Genomic DNA, 19,967 nt, shown 5'->3' with positions numbered 1-19,967 from the left:
TTTGCCGCCACAAAATTCTTCAACCGTAGGAGTGTTGATGTGTAGGGAAGGTGACATGAAGAGCTAGCATGTGTTTGGACAGAGGATAGTGAAGACAGTGGACCTGTGGCAGAGAGGACTAGAGCGGTTAGGATGTTGAAGTTAGGTGGGGTTGGGAAAAATATTTAAACATAAGTCATCTGGTTTTTGACGCCGTTGGTGAATATTTTTTTATCTGAAAGAAGGTTAAAATTTAAGTGGAGATCCTTAGTGAATAATAGCTAAACTACTGTACTTAAATGCTGTAAGATTCTCATTCACAATTTTTACAAAATGACCTTATTAAAAAATAAATAAATAGATGGCAAATTATGATTTCACCCTCGTAAAAATTTTTGGATGGAAAATTTTGAAGGTTTTTTTTTTTTTTTTTTTTTTTTTTAAACTTAAAGTTGTAATTTGAAACTTACAAATTTAATTTCCTTAGTTTGGGTTAAAAAGAGAGCTATTTTAAAATCCATGGGCAACGAATTTTGATGTATTGGATATATAAGTATTTAGAGAAACTTTGATTTTTATACCATCCTAAATTGTTGGTTCGGTTTGTGCATGAAATATTCGATAGCATAGAAATCAAATTCGCCTCTAAAGATTCATTTGCGAAGTTTTTCCTTCCATAGCATTCCTCTTCATTTCCTTGAAGAAATCATTGAACAAATCTAACATTAACTTTCATGTACCACCACAAATCAATTACTCTAACATTGTCATGCCACCATCTTTCTTGTTACCACTGCCACCACTACCACATCCACCACCATTTCTACTGCCATTGCCACCAATGATTGCCGTCATCATTCCATAAAGAATTTATGTGCTTAATAACATGATGCTTACATGTTTTAGACCATCTAAACAATAAGGAATTTTGAACCAAGTTTCACAAGGAATCGATAATATTAGTCTTAGAATCAATATAAGATACAACAACTACAGGACAGTACCATCTAAAAATTTGAATTAGGAAAAGAGGAAAAGATATGAACACCCGCGATATGCTGTCATTTCCTACTTTACACTTCTCTTGGAGAGTTTTGAATCGGGTTGCTGAATGGTGGTTCAAGCAGAAGCTGGTTCAGCTGCAGCAGCAGCAGCAGCAGCTCTTTTTTTGGCAAAATATTCTTCAGCACGTGCAATGTTCTTAGCAACTGATGGCTTCACCCACTTCTTTCGGCCAGGAAGCTCAGTGAGAGAACAGCCAGCAGCCTCAAGTTTCTCCTTTGCTGCTGCTGAAAAGGCACGAGCCTTTATGTTCAGCTTCACACTTAGCTCCCCATCACCTAGAACCTGAAACCAAGAGGAAACAAACTAGAAATCCACATATAAATTCTTATACATACTATAGTGTGATTCTAAAGTAAGCCATGCTCTCTAGTTTCTTCGGAAATGTAAATAATGCAATAAGGATTTTGTTGCTGTCTTTCAGCTGATTCTTATGAAAAATTATACCAAATATGTGTGTGTGTGTGTGTGTGTATACACATTTGAAACTGTGTTGACACAAAAGCATGCTCTCGCAAGCAGCCTAGATCTGACCAAAATAGAAAGAAAGAAGAAGAAGAAATTCCATGGAGTGGATGTCAATTTTAATACATGCACCAATTCATGAAATGCTCAACTCCCCTTGTATGAATAAGCAAAGCCTTACCCCAACCAATTGGGTGTTACTTAAGGAATGCAGTGTGATCTATCAAGGCATAATATTGTTTTAACAAAGAACTTCAAACCTCACATCAGTACTTTATCAAAGTGAGCCTGATTGAAGGTGGGGGAGGGGCCTGCTGTGAACCAGCGTGAAGTAGTCATTGCATTGGTAATCTACTCTCTTGATTATGTTTTATAAAATTAGCATACAAGGAGCAACCCCATGATCCCCAAATTTGATGAAGGCAGTCTGATGAAACGACGATAGAATTCACTTTTATATGGGAACTGCAGCCAATATATAGTAAATACTAGAATCATTTTGTACCTTAAGAGGCAGTTTCCTTTCTCTTCCTGAAGGGTTAATCAAACCCTTCTTCTTCAATGTCTCAAGAGACACCTCTTCCCCTTCTTGAAATCCGGCAGCTTCTATGTCTCTCAAGTTAACAGGGACATATTTTGGTAAACCAGCATGCATACCTTGACAAAAACAGAGAAAGAGAAATAAATCAATGAAATGTACATACTTATTTTCAAAAATAGAATGAAATCAACTTTTCCAATTTTGAAATGTAATTAACTATTATTGTTTTTGTTGGCCATGATTCATATTCTTTGAAGGTGCGCACCATAGGAAACTGCCTAAATGCAAATCTTCCAGGAGCTGTGTGTGTGTGTGTGTGTGTGTGTTAGAGAGAGAGAGAGAGAGAGAGAGAGAGAGAATTGGATGATCATGTCAGTTTAGATTAAATGCATGTTGTATCGTGATTATTATGTTGCTTTAGATTAGATTGATTATATTTTTTATTTTTTATTAGTACAAATTTTATTAGGAAAGGAAAATACAAGACACTGTAACACCCCAACCATAGATTTCGGCATCACCCAGGTTTTCCCAAACAAGGAGAAGACGAAGGACCATATATCTAAAACCATGGGACAATGAAGGAATAGGTGATCTATAGACTCTCCACTGCTTTTGCACATACAAAACCAGTCAAACTATCAAAATGTGCCTCCAGCGAAGCTTCTCAATTGTCAGGATTTTCTCAAGGGTTGTCCACGCAAGGAACGCCACATTTCGTGGGACCTTGGCCAAGCATATGCTCTTCCAAGGAAAAGAAATGCATGGCTTTTGTAAGACTGTGCCTTGACTTGGTGAGGAGGGTAGATTAGCATAAAGCACCCCAAAAAAAGAATCTACTGATTCCAATTCCCAATTTTGAAAAAACTGGATGAGTTAAGGATTCCAGTGTCAATCTTCTCCCTCATACAGGTTACCTAGATAAGATGCAACAGAGGCCTCCTTGTCCACCACTAATGCAAATAGGTCTGAGAACAAGTCCTTAAGCGAGCGATCAACACACCAACTGTTTGTCCAAAACTTTACCCTGGAACCATCTCATACCTCAAACCAGAAGAATAAGAGAAACAATCCCATCCCCCACATATATCCTTCCATAAACTCACTCCATGTGGGCCCTGAATCTGCTCCGTAGTCCAACCTCCCCATCCTTCACATATTTAGCAAAAATTACACTTCTCTAAAGATGGTTCCATTCCATTCCAAATCTACAGAGCGACTTCCTTAGCTTGGTAAAAAAAGAGCTGAACTTTCTAATACCCTAACCACCCTCTTTCAAAGGAGAGCAGATTACCATCCATTCCAACCAATGGAACTTTTTGGGTCACCTTTAACTTCCCATAAGAAGTCCCTTTGAAGTTTCTCCAACTTATTGGCCACATGAATAGGCAATGAGAATACTGACATAAAAAAAGTCAGGATAGAACATAGCATACTCTTAATCAAGTTCACTCTTCCTGCCTTGGATAAGTATAGCATTTTCCACCTTTTCCACTTTAGAACCGCAAATACTGTGGGCTTTGAAAATAGAACCTAACAGTAGGCCTAGGTCGGTCATGGGAAATGAACCAACCTTACAGCCAAGTATATCAGCAGGACTCTACATATCTACTATAACACCCACTAGGACCTATTCTCTTTTGTTTAGAACCACTTTTACTCCGAACACAGCTGCAAAGCATATATGAACACATCAAAGATAACCAAGCTGTTTGGGGGAAGCATCAAAATACTATGGTGTTATCTGTGAAGAGATGGTGGGGAATATCAATAACTCTTCCACTATCCACCCTAACTTTAAAACCAACATTCAAACCACCATCCATCTCTCTGCATATCATTCTACTAAAGATCTCCATAATTGAGAGCAATACCAAGGGGGACAAAGAATCCCATTGGCTTAAGCCCCATAAGCTGTTCAAGAATCCCATTGGGGAACTGTTAACCATAATAGAAAATCACACGGTTGAAATGCAGAACCAGATCCAATTTGTTCATTTAGTGCCAAAGCCAGATTTAGAGAGTAAGAAAAACAATCCCAATTCACATGGTGGTATGCCTTCTTAATATCGAGTTTGCAGATGAGATGACTCCAGGAGTACCTGTTTACAACCTACTGTCTAGACATTCATTTGCTATAATCATTGAGTAATCACCTTGTACACATAATTTTCGTAAGAGATAAATCACATGATCACGAAATAGTGTAACAAATAATCAATTTGTATTTGATTTGTATATATGTGAGTACAATCCTCTGTATGAATCTTTACAATGAAAGAGTACAATAAATTCCTCTGATTCGATCTCCAAGAAATATTACGATTTGAAGGGGCTATGAAGTTTGATCTTGAATCGTGCTTTGATGTCTCCAAGTTGAATGAATAGTTGAACGTGCTTGATTTGATGCAAGAGCCGTTGGCTTGATCTCGAACTAGATTAAAGGAAAATCCTCACTTTGATTTGAAGAAGTAAGGATAGGCCTTGATAAACAATGGAATTCTTGCAAACTTTAGAGATGACTCTCTATTTTGGCAAAATGTCAATAGTGTTTTCTCTCTAAGTGTTCTCCATTTTTTTCATATGAGAAGCCTCTATTTATAGGCAACTCAATTATATTTAATTTGGAATTTTCTCTCAGCATTTATTGAGAGTTAATTATGAATTTAATTTGGTCTCCCATTTAATAAGAACTTTCCATATAGGCCTTTTCTTCTGATATCGTCATATAGCTTTCTTCAGTTGATTTTGACACATGGCACGATTTCATTCGCTGATCGTCTACATCATCAATTGGAGATAATTTTATCTAAAACATTTTATCATGAATAACCGGACGGTTGTAAATACATCGCAAAATTTTAATGTCTACACACTTGACCCAAAAAAAATTCTAAGAGTTAGAAATTATATTCCCAATAACAGTCTACTAGCCAACACTTTAAGAATCAACTTATATACACTCCCAATCAAGCTTATAGTTCGAAAATCCCTTATGTTTATAGCACCTGATTTCTTCAGAATCCAAGTGACAAACATGGCATTAAGGGATTTTCAAACTTACAGCAGATGAAGAACTCTTGGAAAACCTACACAAGCCCCTCTACCATTTCCCAACAATGCTTAAAGAATGCTAATGTACCATTTGGACCTGGAGCTTTGTCTCCATCAATGTCATGTAGGGCCTCTAGGATCTCTTCTTTAGCAAATTCTCTTTCTAACCATCAGAGTAGAAATATTTATTAAAAACACACAACTGAATCCTTCACTGGCTGCTCCTATGGGTGTTGAACACCTTCCACTTCAACCTTGCCAATATTATATGTTCAAAAAGGTCTCCCTTATAAGGGAATGCATATCTTTCTTGGTGGGGTTACCAAAGGGAAAGGCACTGTGCATGTCCCTTGATGAATCCAATACAGAAAGAAAGCTACACAACAGGGTGGAAGTGCAAACATTGTTTAATAATAATGGGGTTTACTGCTATGAACATCTCCAATTTCAAAGCCAAGCTAATCGTACAAACAACCGTAGAGCAGGTATTGAACTAAAATTTTTATGATGGGAGAACTACTTTTTCACTATTTTTTCAATATAACAGAATTTGAGCTCAAACTGCAACTAATATAAAGACATCCTTTCAGGCTATAGCATTTGATTGCAACCTACTCAGAAAACTAGTGAGCATGTACCCATCTTCATGAGACTCCACAAATGTGAACAACAAAAATATAGCCTGCAACTCTTTAATTTATTTATTTTATCTAAGGATTCTTTATACTTGGTAATCTCTACACTATCCAAACTATTCAACTACTCAAAGCAGCATGGATGTCTCACTCTCTTTTGGAAGACAAAGTTACGCCCTAAAGCATTTGTATTAATGAGACTAACCGACCAAGACAACATGAGGAGACATCACCAATACACAAATACATATTATACACTTTCCTCTGCTAAAAAAGCTATAAATTGGGTTCTTAAGAGAAAGATGGGAAAGAAAAAGGATAAAGACTTCCTCCCTTAAGCATTTTTCCATTATTCTTTTTTCTCTTCAAGAACAAAATGAAATGTAAAATCCAACATTGCTATAAAACTAGTTTACAATTATGAATCAGTGGTTTTATGAAAAACCAATTTCCCTTTTCCCTACAGTCAATAATACAACAGGACATAGAGCTTGCGGTAACATCAAAATTCTATAACACCATAACAAAATAAAGCAATTTCTCAAACACTTAACACTCAATATCAGCCAACACAAAAGCAATCAAATTTAGAAATTCTAACAAAAACCCAACAAACATAACACTCCAAACAAACAAACAAACAAACAAATTATTAAAAAAAACCAACATCCATTACCTCCAGCAATTCCTTTCAATTTGGGTATTCTCCGATAAAGTGGCATTTGGCCACCCTCAAAGCCCTTCCTAACCCCAGGTCCGGACCTCGATTTCTGACCCCTCATACCGAAACCACAGCTGTTCCCTTGTCCAGCAGCTATACCTCTACCTTTTCTCTTCGCCTTCTTCCTCGACCCCCGCTGTGGGCCCAGATTGTCGAGCCGGAATCGGACACTAGAAGATGATGGCGCCGAAACAAGTGCAGACGTGGCAGCTGACTGGTTCAGCAAAATCATGGGCCTTTTCTTAAATGATTGGAAGTGACATTGGGTTAGGCTTGGCTTCAAATTCTTCACACTTCCCTACAGTACAAAGAAAAAACAAATTATGGTTATGAAGCAATACGTAATGAAAATAATAGCTTGAGAGAGTGAGCGAACCTTGAAAGGAGAAAAAGGGAAGTGAAGGGTTGCTGGTGGTGGTGTTGAGAGAGAGAAAAGAGCTGCCATGGAAGATAGGTGTGTGTTCGATGCTCACTGCTCGGTGGTTTAGCGGATATGGGTATGGGAACAGAAATCCTCTACGGTCGTTTTAGCCTGTATTCTTTGCACTAAGAAAGACGACCCCGTTTTAAACGACTTCGCTTCAAGCTTCGTTATAGGCCAATAGCTTTTTATGGACTGTCAGTATGCATCAAAATAACCAAACTGAATCCTTGGGCTTTCGGTTGGTTGGTATGAGTTGATTTTAATCCGTTGAAGCTTTAAGGATTGGGCCTACTGTTTATTGCCGAAAAACAAAAATATGGGCCTAAATTAAAATTTTAACAAAAAAATTCAAATACTAGCTCATTATTCAAATCCTTCACAAAATACAAATTACTAGCAACTAGCTAGTAGATAACATAACACTGCACGTAGCTCAACATTAAACAAAACCATTGTTCAGGAAAAAAAAAAAAAAAATTGCAAATCCATTGCAAACTAACTCAAACCCAAATTACAATATCAATACATAAAATTGCGAGTTACTCTATGGATGGGTTAGGTTCACAATTAATTTATATTCTGAGTTAACAGAATGGAAGATTTAGACAAAAAACCACAAAGATATACGTAAAAACCACGTAAAAAGATATATTCCTCAAGTCTTTTTAGGACAATATTACAAGCCCTCTCAAGAACAAACTACTCTCTTCTTTTTATCAATTCTCTCTTCTTTTTCTCTCACATATTTTCTGCTTTGCCCTCATCCTTCCTTATATCTGCCATGTTTTCTTCCCTAGCATGGGTGTCTTATTACAGTTGGGCAGCTCTCTGTTCCATCAGGCTCTTCCTTCCTCAATGTCAGGATGAATGAAGACTTTTGAGGCTTATTGTCTTATTATGATTAGTTATCCAACATTAAGGCTGTGTTTGTTTCAACAGTAAATAGTTTCCGGAAAATATTTTACACCACTGGGTGTGTTTGGATTGTCCAGTCAAACGGAAAATGATTTCCGTTGACCGTAAATCATGCCCCAAAACCCTGTAAAATATTTTACACTTTTATTTTCCCTACAATTGATTTCCATCCCAAGAAAAGAGAAGAGAGAGAGAAATAGCAAAACCGGCGAGAGCTTCGATCACCACTTCTAAGCACCGGCGAGAGTTCCGATTGCACATCCAAGCACCGGCGAGTCGCACCCCAGCATCGCCTAGATCATCATCACCCAAGACCAATCCACCCAAAACTGATCTCGTTCTCGACCCAAAGCTCACTTGCACCGCTGTTCTCTCCATCGTTCTCGACCGTCATCGTTCTCGACCACCGATCTATCTCTCCTTCCCTCGACCGCCGAATTTGATGAATTTTTTTTGTTGGGTTTTGTTTCTTTTGTGTTTATCTGTTGATAAATTTTTTTTGTTGGGTTTTGTTTCTCAATCTCGACCGCCGATCTATTGAGAAAATTTGGTATTGTATATTTGTTTGGAAGCTGAGAAAATATGAGTAACAAGTAAAAAATGTGTTTTCTATTGTATTTTCAAGAATACAACCAAACATCAGAAAATATTTTTCAAAACATTTTTTGAAATGCAACCAAATACTTGAAAATATTTTTATTTCTCGAAAATATTTTCACCTGAAAATATTTTACACCCGAAAAATATTTTACATTGAAATAAACGCAGGCTAAATGTGAATGTGTCGGGCAAGTGACTGTAGATTTATCAAAAAACTTCAGAAGGTGTCCTCCAATAATCTCATAAGTTCTAGAATTCTTCCTCAAAAGCTTGGTAGATACATTGGCCTTGACAGTTTGTCTTATTCTTATTAGTTATCCAACATTAAATGTGAATGTGTCAGGCAGGTGACTGTAGATTTATCAGGAAACTTCAGAAGGTGTTCTCGGATAATCTCATAAGTTCTAGAATTCTTCTTCAAAAGCTTGGTAGATACATTGGCCTTGACAGTTCAACGAAGGTCTTGACTTCGGATGAGGTCCTCAGTGAAGTTACCATCCGTTCCACGATAGTGCACCATTTGGTTCGTGGTTTGATTCATGGATCCTTTAGGGAAGCTTTCTTCTTGAAGAAGCGCATATTGGATTTATTTTAGCCCATGGCCCAATGTCATTTGGGCCCTATAAACCATTTCCCTACACTCTACATTGCAAATTACAAGTTTATTACAATTTTTTTTTTCCCACTGCTGGAACACCAACAATCTACAAGACGTGTTTGAGCCTAGTTCAATCCAAGCCATTCTTAGAATCTCTATCCCATGGAGGTCCAAACCTGATAAACTGATTTGGATCAAGGATCCCAAGAGTGTTTTCACTGTGAAATTTGCCTATAGGGTCTACTAAGAGCTTACAATTATTACAATTATACCAAGCTCTTACAATGTACCTTCACTGAAACTTTGGAAGCTCAAGGTCCAATAATGAATCAAGAAGCTTCTTTGGAGGATTGTCTCAAATTCCCTACGTACTGGAGAAAACCTTATTCTAAGAATTGGGATTGATGGGACAAAATGGGCTTCTGCCCTTTTCAGCCAAATTAATTAGCTTTTTGCCCTTCTTCCCAAACTAAATAGGGAAATGCCCCTCTTTTGAAACTCGACTTTTTCAAAATCGAGTTAAGCCCTATAGTGACGTTTTCAAGGACCTATAGTGACGTTTTTAAGGACCTATAGTGGCGTTTTGTAACTTGATATCCATGAAATCGAGTTATAGGCAATTTTATTGTCTATAACTCGATTTCATGGATATCAAGTTACAAAACGTCACTATAGGTTCTTAAAATGTCACTATAGGTCCTTAAAAACGTCACTATAGGGCTTCAGATTTTTTTTTTTTTTTTTAACTCGATTTTGAGAAAGTCGAGTTTCAAAAGAGGGGCATTTCCCTATTTAGTTTGGGAAGAAGGGCAAAAGACTAATTAATTTGACTGAAAAGGGTAGAAGCCCATTTTGTCCGGGATTGATGATCCAAGTTGTGCTTTATGTGGTAAGGTAGTTGAATCCTATAACCATATGTTTTTTTTAAGTGCCCTGCTACTAAGGCTATCTCGTTTAATTGCAAATGAAGCTTAAGAATTGATAATTTCTCAATTAACTCAAATGAGGACATTGTTAAGATAATGTTGGAACCATTAAGTCATCTCTCACCATGTATCCATCATCATAGAGAGGAGGAATTTATGTGCTTATTGCATATCGCTTCCACCTTAAATTCTATTTTGAACTTGAGAAACTAGTGTAAGTTTTGTGATCCATACTTCATTTAGATGACATATCGGCATGTCAGTTCATTCTTGCAAAGGTGGGGTGCATGGTACTTAATCTCCCTAAAAGCAGTTTTAGACTCAAAGTCGGCACGAGCCTAGGAGTACGCGGTGCCTCTTAAAAAGAGACAAAGGTGTCACCACCTAGTTGTAGGTTCAGGAACCAAAGAAATGACTCCATAAAGGTCTTCCTACTAGACAAGGTCCAAAGTTAGGGTACAGGATGGGAAGAGGTTAGGCACCCCAAGCATGCCCAGCTGTAACTGGCCTTTATACATCATTGCTTGATTTGGACAAGAGGTAGATTATCTTAGAGGCTCAAAAGTGTGCACTTGCATCTAGACCAAGGTGTAGTCTACAGGTCATGTGAGACAAATATGGAAAGCGGATTAGACATGTGAACATGGAAGCATAGCCATGCAAGGATCAAGTAACAACATCAACATGTTAGCATCGTAGAGATGAAGTCATCAACATTAGCACATAAGCATGTGGATAAGTAGGCATGTAAGCGTTCAAGCATACAAGCATGTGAGCATATAAGCATATGAACATGTGGGCGCAATAAAGATGATGCAATAACATCTCAATGTGTGCATGTATACCTAATCATACATGCGCACATGTGCATACATGTGGATACCAACCAAGAAGACAAGTTTTGCTCCAAAGGATGATTAAGTCTTATGAGATGGGATCATTAATTGAAGTGAGTCTTCCGTGCTTTGTAGATGTCTTCCCTTATTAGACTTAGATTATTGCTTGCTCACTTTATGGGATCATTATTGCTTTGTAGATGTCTTCCCTTTATGTCCAGAGCCTCTCTTCCAAAACTAACATAAAAGTGTACAAAGAAAAATAAAACTTTTACTATTTAATTTTTGTCTAGAATTTACAGTAGCAACTTGTGAGCTAATTTCGGCCTTCAAAAATTGTGAATTTCGCAAAACTCAAAACTGAAAAGTTGTAGATATTTAAGTCACGGTTCCAGCCCATCTATCCTTGAGTCAATTGGATTTTTGAGGAAAGAGATACACCTAAAATACTGATCAGTGCTCAAATTTGATTTTTCCTTTTCAGATTTTGCCTCTTTGATTTTTGTCAGGGACATATTTTTATATAATTGGCATATCCTTTGACAAAACACACTTTACTTGTATTTGGGTAAATCTAAGTAGGTTCAAGATGATCATTACAAGTGGTTACATTGAAGACATGAAGATTATTCAAGAACTGCTCAAGAAAAGTGCAATCTGCAGGTCTCGATACCTCCTCGATAGAAGCCCGAACTGTCGAGATTCATTAAATCTCGATAGATGTCTCGATCTATCGAGCTTACGAGATTCAGACTATAGTCAGTAACGTTTTTATTCTAAAAAGCTATTTGTTTATGAGTTTGTATAATCTTTATTGGACTAAGAAAGCCCAAGGTTTGTGTATACCTATTTGGAATAGGAGAGCCCATTGAGCTCCTATTTAGACAAGGAGGTGGAAAAAGAAAAACCTAACCCTAGAGAGCTTTATAAGGTTTTCTTTTGGAAACTCTAGCCTCCTCCTGTAGATGAAAGAGTTCTTGCTATGTTTCTTGTACGCTTTTAGGTTCTGTAACCAAGCCAAGTCTGTCACACCATCATTGAAGATCTTATTGGTGTTTCTATGTGAAGTTGTTGCAAATCAACTACGTCAATCAAATGGTTATTGTAGAGTTAGTCACGTACTAGGATCCGTGCATCATTACGTGACTACACTGGGATCCTTGCATTATTAGTTAGTCACGTACTAAGACTCATGCATTGAACGGAAAGATTGCCGCTACAATACAAGTCTAATTGGATATTAGGGTAAGAGTTCAACTATAGGTTGATATTTCGGGATAGGCCAAAGGGTTTGGTAAGATTCCTTATACTTGAAACCGCTTGTAATTGATAATAGTGGATTCTTGGAAGTGGTGACCTTAAAATCATCCGGTGGGGTTTTGTCTCGGTGGTTTTCCCCATTCATAAACAAATCACCCGTGTCAAATTTATTTTCTACTGCATTTAGATAATTTAGTGATTTGTTTGTGCTGCCACGCTATTGCATGAAATTTGATCTAATTAATTAACTTGGGTAATTAATTAGTTAATTACAAGGGGTCAATTCATTTTGCCCCAACAATTTCTTTCCTTATTTGAAGCTTCCAAACATGGTAAACGACCTAAGCACTCCAGCTGCACCTCCTTAGACATTTAAGCATGGTCCTTTAGCCCCTCTTTAATTCTATTTTGGCCTCCATTCTCTCACAAACTCTTATAAACTCGTTTTTTTCACATGATTTCCCGAAAATAGAAAATTATTCACAATGAATGACATTTTATTCAAGAAATTATGTAAAGATAAATAATAGGGACTAATGCAAATCATGGCCTAATTATACAAATTAAGCATGGTAATAAAGAGATAACGCCCACATAAATATATAACAAGTATACATTTTAAGGCGTTATCAATTATCTTGATTTGCATTAATTAAGAACTTTGCATCTTTTAAGGCTTAAAAGGGATTTGATTAGTTAAAGTTTGATTGACTTGACTTCTGATGTTACGGTTTAGATTCAAATCAATTACCTTAATTGCATTAAAGTCTTTTTTGAAATACTATCCTTATGTTTGAATAGCCAATGAATATCAAATGCATTGAATACTAATTGACTATTGACTTTAAGTTTAGAAAGTATCTAAGTTTTTTAGAGTTTGAAGGGTTTTCCCTATTTATCTCTAAGACTTTTAGTGGCCTTATTAGGCTCAAGTCAGAATTAGAGAATGGATGAGAGAGAAGAGAAAGAGAGAGAATTAGGGTTTAGACAAGAAAAGGAAAGAAATGAGACATTTTAGGCATTTTACATTTATTATCAAACAAAAAAGGAAACAAAACTAATCAAAGTATACATACTAAAAGCAGATAAAGCAAATAAGGAAAGATAATGAAACATGACATTAATGGCAAATAAAATGGAAAAGGCAAGAAATCTGATTGAGGCCCAGATTGGCATACGTTGTAAGAAAGGTGTTTACACATCTTTTACCTGTGTACATGCTTGAGATTCAAGACAAATTTCCAGAAACAACTAAAACAAGAACCCTAATCGTTCAAAGAGTGCACACACTACTTAGGAAGTGCATACACGTTTTCCTAGGTGTGTACACACCCTTAGGTAGATCAGGGTTTCTAAATGTTTTCAATCAAAACAACCAAGAAATGAATCAAACTAAGTACTATGAACATGTTATGGTGTAGAATGAGCATATCACAGATTAAATAAACAATAGAAAGCGTAAAAGAACAAGAATCGAGGAAGAGAATGTGGATCATGAAAAAGATCCACATCTCCTCCTCATAGCATTTATAATGATGTTATTTTTTACTAGCCCCTTGGTTGAAATTGACTACTACAACTATGTGTATGGGAGGATGAGTTGAACGACTTGATTAGGGTTAACTAAGGGACCTTAAACGGTGTGTTTGCAAACTAGAACAAACTAGAAGTTTGGACATGAATGAGAAAAAAATTATCTCTCCACTAAAAGGATGGATGAAGATCAATATGATACTCAACCCTTCAGCCCTTTTAGTTTTGAACTCTAGGTTTAAGTATTCCGAGGGGATTTCGGCAGAGTTTCTACAGGTAAAATTTTTTGACCTTTTGGATGTTGAAAATGGGGGTATGTCTAGGGGAAATGAGTGTCTAAGGTTTGATGACACGTTTGGGTAGCCAATTGATCAGGCTAGTTGCCATATAATCTCATCAAGAGAGTGTGTACGCTACAGATTGGGTGTGTACAGATCATATACCTAGCGTATGCACTCTTTGTCAACCTCGGTCAATTAGATCAAAATGGGCTTTTAGGCTTTGGGCCTCTTTCATAGTTCATAGTTGAGCTTGGGCTTGGACTGTATTAGGTCATATTTAGGGTTTTCATCCTTGTTGGGCTCCACACATGATGCTAATAATTTTTGTAGCGATTTGATTTTTTGTCATTGGGACCAGGGGCTTAGATATAGGTCGAAACAAAATGGGGTGTCTACAACTAGATTATCCATAATGGTGGTTAGGTTGATATTTTTTCCACCATTAATAGCATTGAGAATAGGGTCTGTAAAGTTGTGATTTTCCATTTTAGTTTTGTTAGCTTTAATTCCATGCAAATTTAATTGTAATTATTTCAATCATTTACTTGTTTTTATGTGGGATTAAATGTAATGAGTTTAGTTTTCATTTTGGTGAAGAATTGAACAAGACAAGGGTTTCACAACTGCCTCAACTCATGAAACATCACATGAGGAGCACATAAGGGAAGTTCAAACATTTGTTGTGTTAGAGTGTTTTCATGACTTGGCTAACCCACGATTAACTTGCGAAACTCATTGACAATTGGAATTTTTTTTTACTCTTCCCCTCCTTCACCCACACTATATAAACCCTCATTACTCATGCAATTGTAAGAAAAGTTTTAGAGAAAAAACCCTAGAAATCCATTTGAGAGTTAGAGATTTTCATCCATCAATCCTCTACACATTTCTCTTAGTTTTCTTCACTCTCTTCCCTCTCAATTTCAATATCCTATAAAAGGAAATTAGCTCAAACACAATCCATACACAATCAAAGTGTAGAGAGCTGTTTTGGTGCAATTTGGAGGCATTGAGTTCATACCAATTCTTGGTAGGTGCAATTGGACGTAATTGTAGAATCCGGAAAGCTAACAAAGACAAGACTTAGTGAAGTCCATTGGTAGTTGGAGTTTGGAGGGCTCAAGTACTTTGGGTAGCTTAGGCTTGGAGGCTCTTTGTGTATTCATGTACTCCAAATGATTTGCTAGTGGATTATTTCACTTGGAGGGCTCAAGTACTTTGGGTAGCTTAGGCTTGGAGAGTCTTTGTGTATTCATGTACTCCAATTGATTTGCTAGTGGATTATTTCAGCTTGTTGGGTCGCGGAGAGGTTTTTCTGCTGGGTTCTCCAATTTTCCTCTTTGATAACACATCAAGAGTTATCTCGTGTTTGTACTCTCTTTCCCTTATATAATTCAATAATTTTCAATTGGATGTATTATATGTTAAATCCATTGACAGCCAATTGAAAATTATTGAATTATATAACACTGATAAAAGTTACACTAAGTGTAATATATGATTAATATCATTCTTTATAGGGTCTTGTTAATGGATACCCTTAGGAAATTTGATGATAGACCATTTTGAGGAAAGTTTTGATACAACTTTCATCAGAAATATAAAAATGTGTCAATAAAGTTAATTTTTTTTCTTTTCCCATAAAATATTTCTAAAAATATTTTATAAACTAAAAGCCTTAGAGCATCCATTAAAATTTTCCTTCTTTATATTGATGATGTAAGTTCAAATAGTGTGAAAACACTATTACTTGTTTAGACCCTCAAATCAAAACTTATGGCTAAGTTGCTTTTACCTTACTTAACTAAGTGCGGAATAAGAGTTAGTGTAACGCAATGAAACCAGAAAAACTCTCTAAGGCATAAGCATATTCAATAAATAATAAACAATAAATGTAAAGTTTAAAGAGTAGGGGAAGAGAGATGCAAACACAAGATAACACCAAGACGTGTTATCGAAGAAGAAATTGAAGTACTCGGCCTCCGCGACCCTCTAAGCCGAATCCATCCACTACTGAATAAAGTTAGAGTACAAGCATATCAAAAAGACCCTCCAAGCCTAATCTACCCAAAGTACTTGAACCCTCCAAGTTCTAGCTACCAACAATCTTCACCAAGCCATGTCTTCACTAGTTATTCGCATCCCGCATTTAGCTCCAAATTGCATCCTCCAATCAATGGCTTCTTCCAATGCTTCCCGCACACACCAAAACTTCTCTCAATACTCATATTGGGTGAGGTAAGTGTTTGGGCTAAGAACCTCTCAAGGATTTGTAATTGGAGAAGTGTGAGTAAAGGAAAACTAAGAGAAATTGTGTAGATGATTATGGGTTTACAATCTCTAACTCTAAAGTATTTTGCTAGGGTTTTTCTCTAAAAGTCTCCTTAAAATATTGTGGGTAATGTGGGCTTTTATAGTGTTGGTAAAGAAATGAGAAAAGAACTCTTTAAAAAATTCCAAACAAAAAGTTTTTTGGGTCACTCGCGACTTGGCCGAGTCGCGAAGTAACTTGCGAAAACCAACCTGGCATAAGGTTGTTCAACTTCCAAGCATATGCTTCTCACGTGGCCTTTCGTGGGTTATCCATTCGCAAGCCAGTCATGAACTTCACTATTTTTATAATTCTTTACCAAACTCTCACACTTAACCCTTACATTAAATCCCACAAACATACAAGGAAATGATTGATAAAAAATACAATCAAATTTGACACAGAATTAAAGCCAACAAAAACATAGTTGTAAATTACAACTTTAAATTTTGTAAGCATGTAGAATATGCAAAAATAATGTAATCCAGCAGTGGATTTATCAAAATTCATGTTTGATTAAAAAATATTGGGTGGTGTAATATTGCTTAAAGTTACACCTAGTGTAACTCTTAAAACATTTTAAGACCATCGATAATAGATCTAACAATTGAAAATTTACTATTAACACATTTATTGTTATTCACCTCACTTTCTAAATTCATTGCATTCTTTCCTCTCTCCTATTTATTATTTTCCAAAGTTTCCATCCCAATTGAGGGCACCTCAACGTGTTTAGTTGTGTTGGTAGAGGAACTAACCTATTCGAAATTATTGCCTAGTCTCGGACTACAAGATCAGCATGCTAACCTTGTAGTCCCAGCCAATAAGAGCATGCCAACACATATTAATTTGCTTACATTAGTTGGACTGCTAGCTCAGTGTAATAATGGATGCTTGTTTTTGATTGTTTTTTGTTTAACTTTGGCACATTATCTTCCAACAGGGCCCCAAGGCACCACCATGGTGGCCAACCACACAAGAAAAATGAAATTGAATCGAGTTGATTTGGAATATCAAAATGAAATTGGACATGTATTTTGAAAAAGAATGTCAGAAACAAAATAAAAATGAAGAAGGGAGGGGGTAGTCATTTAGGGAGAGGAGAAAATTAAAATGAAGAGAAAAATATGAGGTGGAGATTAAAAAAAAAAAAAGCTGTATAAGACTTTCAAAGAAGCACGAAAAAGTCTAGATAAAAATAGAAAAGATTTTGTTTGGGATGAATAACCAAAAGATTTTGTTTGGAATGAATAACTAATAAAAATTTTGTAAGAAGTAAGAAACATTGATATTAGTTTCAATGGCAGCAATCAAAATGAGTTTTATTTGCATTTTAGCAACATCACTATTTGGAGCGAAGGAGGGAGACAAAAGAAGACAGTGTTTTGTGTTATTTCTACGACAATAGTCAAAATGGCGACATTGTTAGGACATATGTGATTCACTTGTTAAGAACATATGTCATTATTTTATGTAATTGGCTAATCCTTTGACAAAACGCACTTTACTTGTATTTGGGTAGATCTAGGATGTGTTTAATACTTCAAGAAACTTTGTTTCAAGATCAAGTGTTGAAGCCATGCAAGTCTGTCTAAGATTCAAGCTGAAAAGTGCAAGTTCATTAAAGCTTGACAGCTAGTATTTATCGAGCTTGAAGAGCTGTTCCAGCCTCGTCACTCGACAGCTGCTTGACAACAGCTCGACAGACAGGCATCTATCGAGATTTATGAAAAACAGAATTTCAGTTCTGTTTTGACTTTAATTCGTGATTATGTGTTTGGACTTTCTTTTCCCATAACCCTAGACGTATAAAAGGATTATTTTAAGGGCCGTCAAAGGTGACACAAGTTGCACAAGTGTCGAGCAATGTTTGTTCAAGCAAATTGTGACCGGAGACAGAATTTGCCCTAGTTCATCATTCTTGTGAAGAAGCTGCTGTGTTTGTGCACCGTAGGGTTTTGTGACCAAGTATCTTCTGGATCTTCATCGTGGATGAACTAAAGAACTAAAGTTGCGTACTGGGATCCGTACAATTGGTTAGTCACGTACTAGGAGCCGTGCATTAAAAGGAGAAATTGTCACTACAGAACAAGCCAATTGGGTATTGGGGTAAGGGTTTAACTGTAAGTTGATATAAGGTACTGGGATTCCTTTACTTGTAATTGCTTGTTGTGATAATAGTGGAATTTCAGGAGTGGTGACCTTAAAATCACCCGGTGGGGTTTTTGCAGTGTTGTTTTTCCCCATTCATAAACAAATCACCGTGTCTATTTAATTTCCGCTGCACTTAGTTTAATTGGTGATTTGTTTGTGCTACCATATGTTTGCATGTTAATTTGATTAATTAATAAACTTCACTAATTAATCAATTAATTCATCATAAGGGGTCAATACGTTTTTGACCTATCAAGTGGTATCAGATTAGGGTTTAATCTTTGCTAAGAGATCCATTGACCCTTGTTTGTCATGGATAGAGGAAAGACTCTCATTATACCTCATTTATTTGATGGTACTAACTATGCATATTGGAAAGTACGCATGAGAGTTTTCTTGCAGTCTCTAAATGAGAAGGTGTGACAAGTTGTAGAGATTGGCTGGACCAAGCCAAAGGAAGCGCTAGTCGATTGGGATGAAGCCAAGATCAAGGCGGCAAACTTTAACAGCAGGGCATTGAATGCTTTGTTTAATGCAGTCACTAATGAGGAATTCAAGAAGATATCCTCCACTGAAACTGCAAAGGAAGCATGGACCATCCTCCAAACAACCTATGATGGAACTAAGGCTGTCAAGGACTCGAAGCTTCAGAGGCTTACTACAAGCTTCAAAGAGATTAAGATGGAGGAGGATGGGTCGTTCAATGAGTTCTATGCCAAACTCAAGGACATAGTGAACTTAGCTTTCAATCTTGGGAAAACCATTCCTAAACCCAAGATTGTGAGAAAGGTGCTCAGATCTCTACTTGAGAGATTCTATGCCAAGATTATGACAATCGAGAAATCAAAGGACATTGACAAGATTTCTTTGATAGAGCTGGTTGGTAATCTGCAGACTTACGAGCTAGGGTTAACGAGGATTGGTAAGTTGGGCAATAGCAAGAGCATGGCCTTGAAGGCCAAGAGCAATGACACAGATGAGTCTTCAGACGATGAAGATTCTAAGATAAAGTCCTACATCATTAGGCAATTCAAAAAGTTCATGAAGAATGCCAATAGGAAGGGCTTCGACAAGGACCATAGGCAATCCAGTTCTTCTCAGTTCAAGAGTCAAGACAAAGGGAAGAAGAATGCTGGGGATGGTGGTTAGTACATTGTTCCCACATGAGCTAAGTGCTTTAGGTGTCAAGGCTTCAGTCACATGAAATAGGAGTGTCCTGCATATCTCAAGAGCATTGGGAAGAGCAAGGCACTTACTGCTACTTTGAGCGACATCGAGCCTGAGGATGATTTTGACAATGAGGATAATGGAATCCTAAAGAGCTTTCCACAAAGTTTGGTGAAGCTAATCAGACTATTGGAGTATTGAGGTTTGAAAATAATTTCTTGACCGAGAAGACCAAGAAGCTTGAAGAGGAGCTGTTTCAAGTCAGAACTCAATTGAAGAGGACTTCAAGTGCAAAGCTTGATGAGATGCTCAGTCTTCAAAAATCTGCTTCTAATTGAATAGGCTTAGGGTATGGTTTCTCTTCTTCTAATACTGCTTTTACTAGTACTTCTATTTTTGTTCCTCCTAGTAATAATGTTGAAATTGAGAACAATGATGTTAAAACTGATTTAGCTAATGAGAACATAGAGAAAGGTAAATCTATCTTAGGAGCACCCTCTAAGTA

At 36.8% G+C, this 19,967-nt stretch overlaps 1 protein-coding gene across 2 annotated transcripts; it reads right to left on the bottom strand.

Moving 5' to 3' along the window:
- Window positions 1-811: 811 nt before the first annotated feature.
- Window positions 812-7,018, bottom strand: LOC115990472 (50S ribosomal protein L15, chloroplastic). 2 transcript variants are annotated; one of them, XM_031114302.1, is made up of 4 exons: window positions 6,834-7,018; window positions 6,413-6,755; window positions 2,012-2,163; window positions 812-1,347 (listed from the first exon to the last, which is right to left on the bottom strand). In XM_031114302.1, the coding sequence occupies exons 1-4, from the start codon at window positions 6,900-6,902 to the stop codon at window positions 1,099-1,101; spliced, it is 813 nt and encodes a 270-aa protein (XP_030970162.1). In that variant the 5' UTR covers window positions 6,903-7,018; the 3' UTR covers window positions 812-1,098. The 2 variants fall into 2 exon arrangements, with proteins under 2 accessions (XP_030970162.1, XP_030970166.1); XM_031114306.1 differs by having other exon boundaries at window positions 812-1,326; window positions 6,834-7,012.
- Between the last annotated feature and the right edge of the window lie 12,949 nt (window positions 7,019-19,967).

This window comes from Quercus lobata, chromosome 1 (genome assembly GCF_001633185.2).
Source record: "Quercus lobata isolate SW786 chromosome 1, ValleyOak3.0 Primary Assembly, whole genome shotgun sequence".
Classification (NCBI taxonomy): Eukaryota; Viridiplantae; Streptophyta; class Magnoliopsida; order Fagales; family Fagaceae; genus Quercus; species Quercus lobata.
The sequence above is the reverse complement of the archived record's forward strand: the minus strand, read 5'-3'. Positions and strand labels throughout refer to the sequence as shown.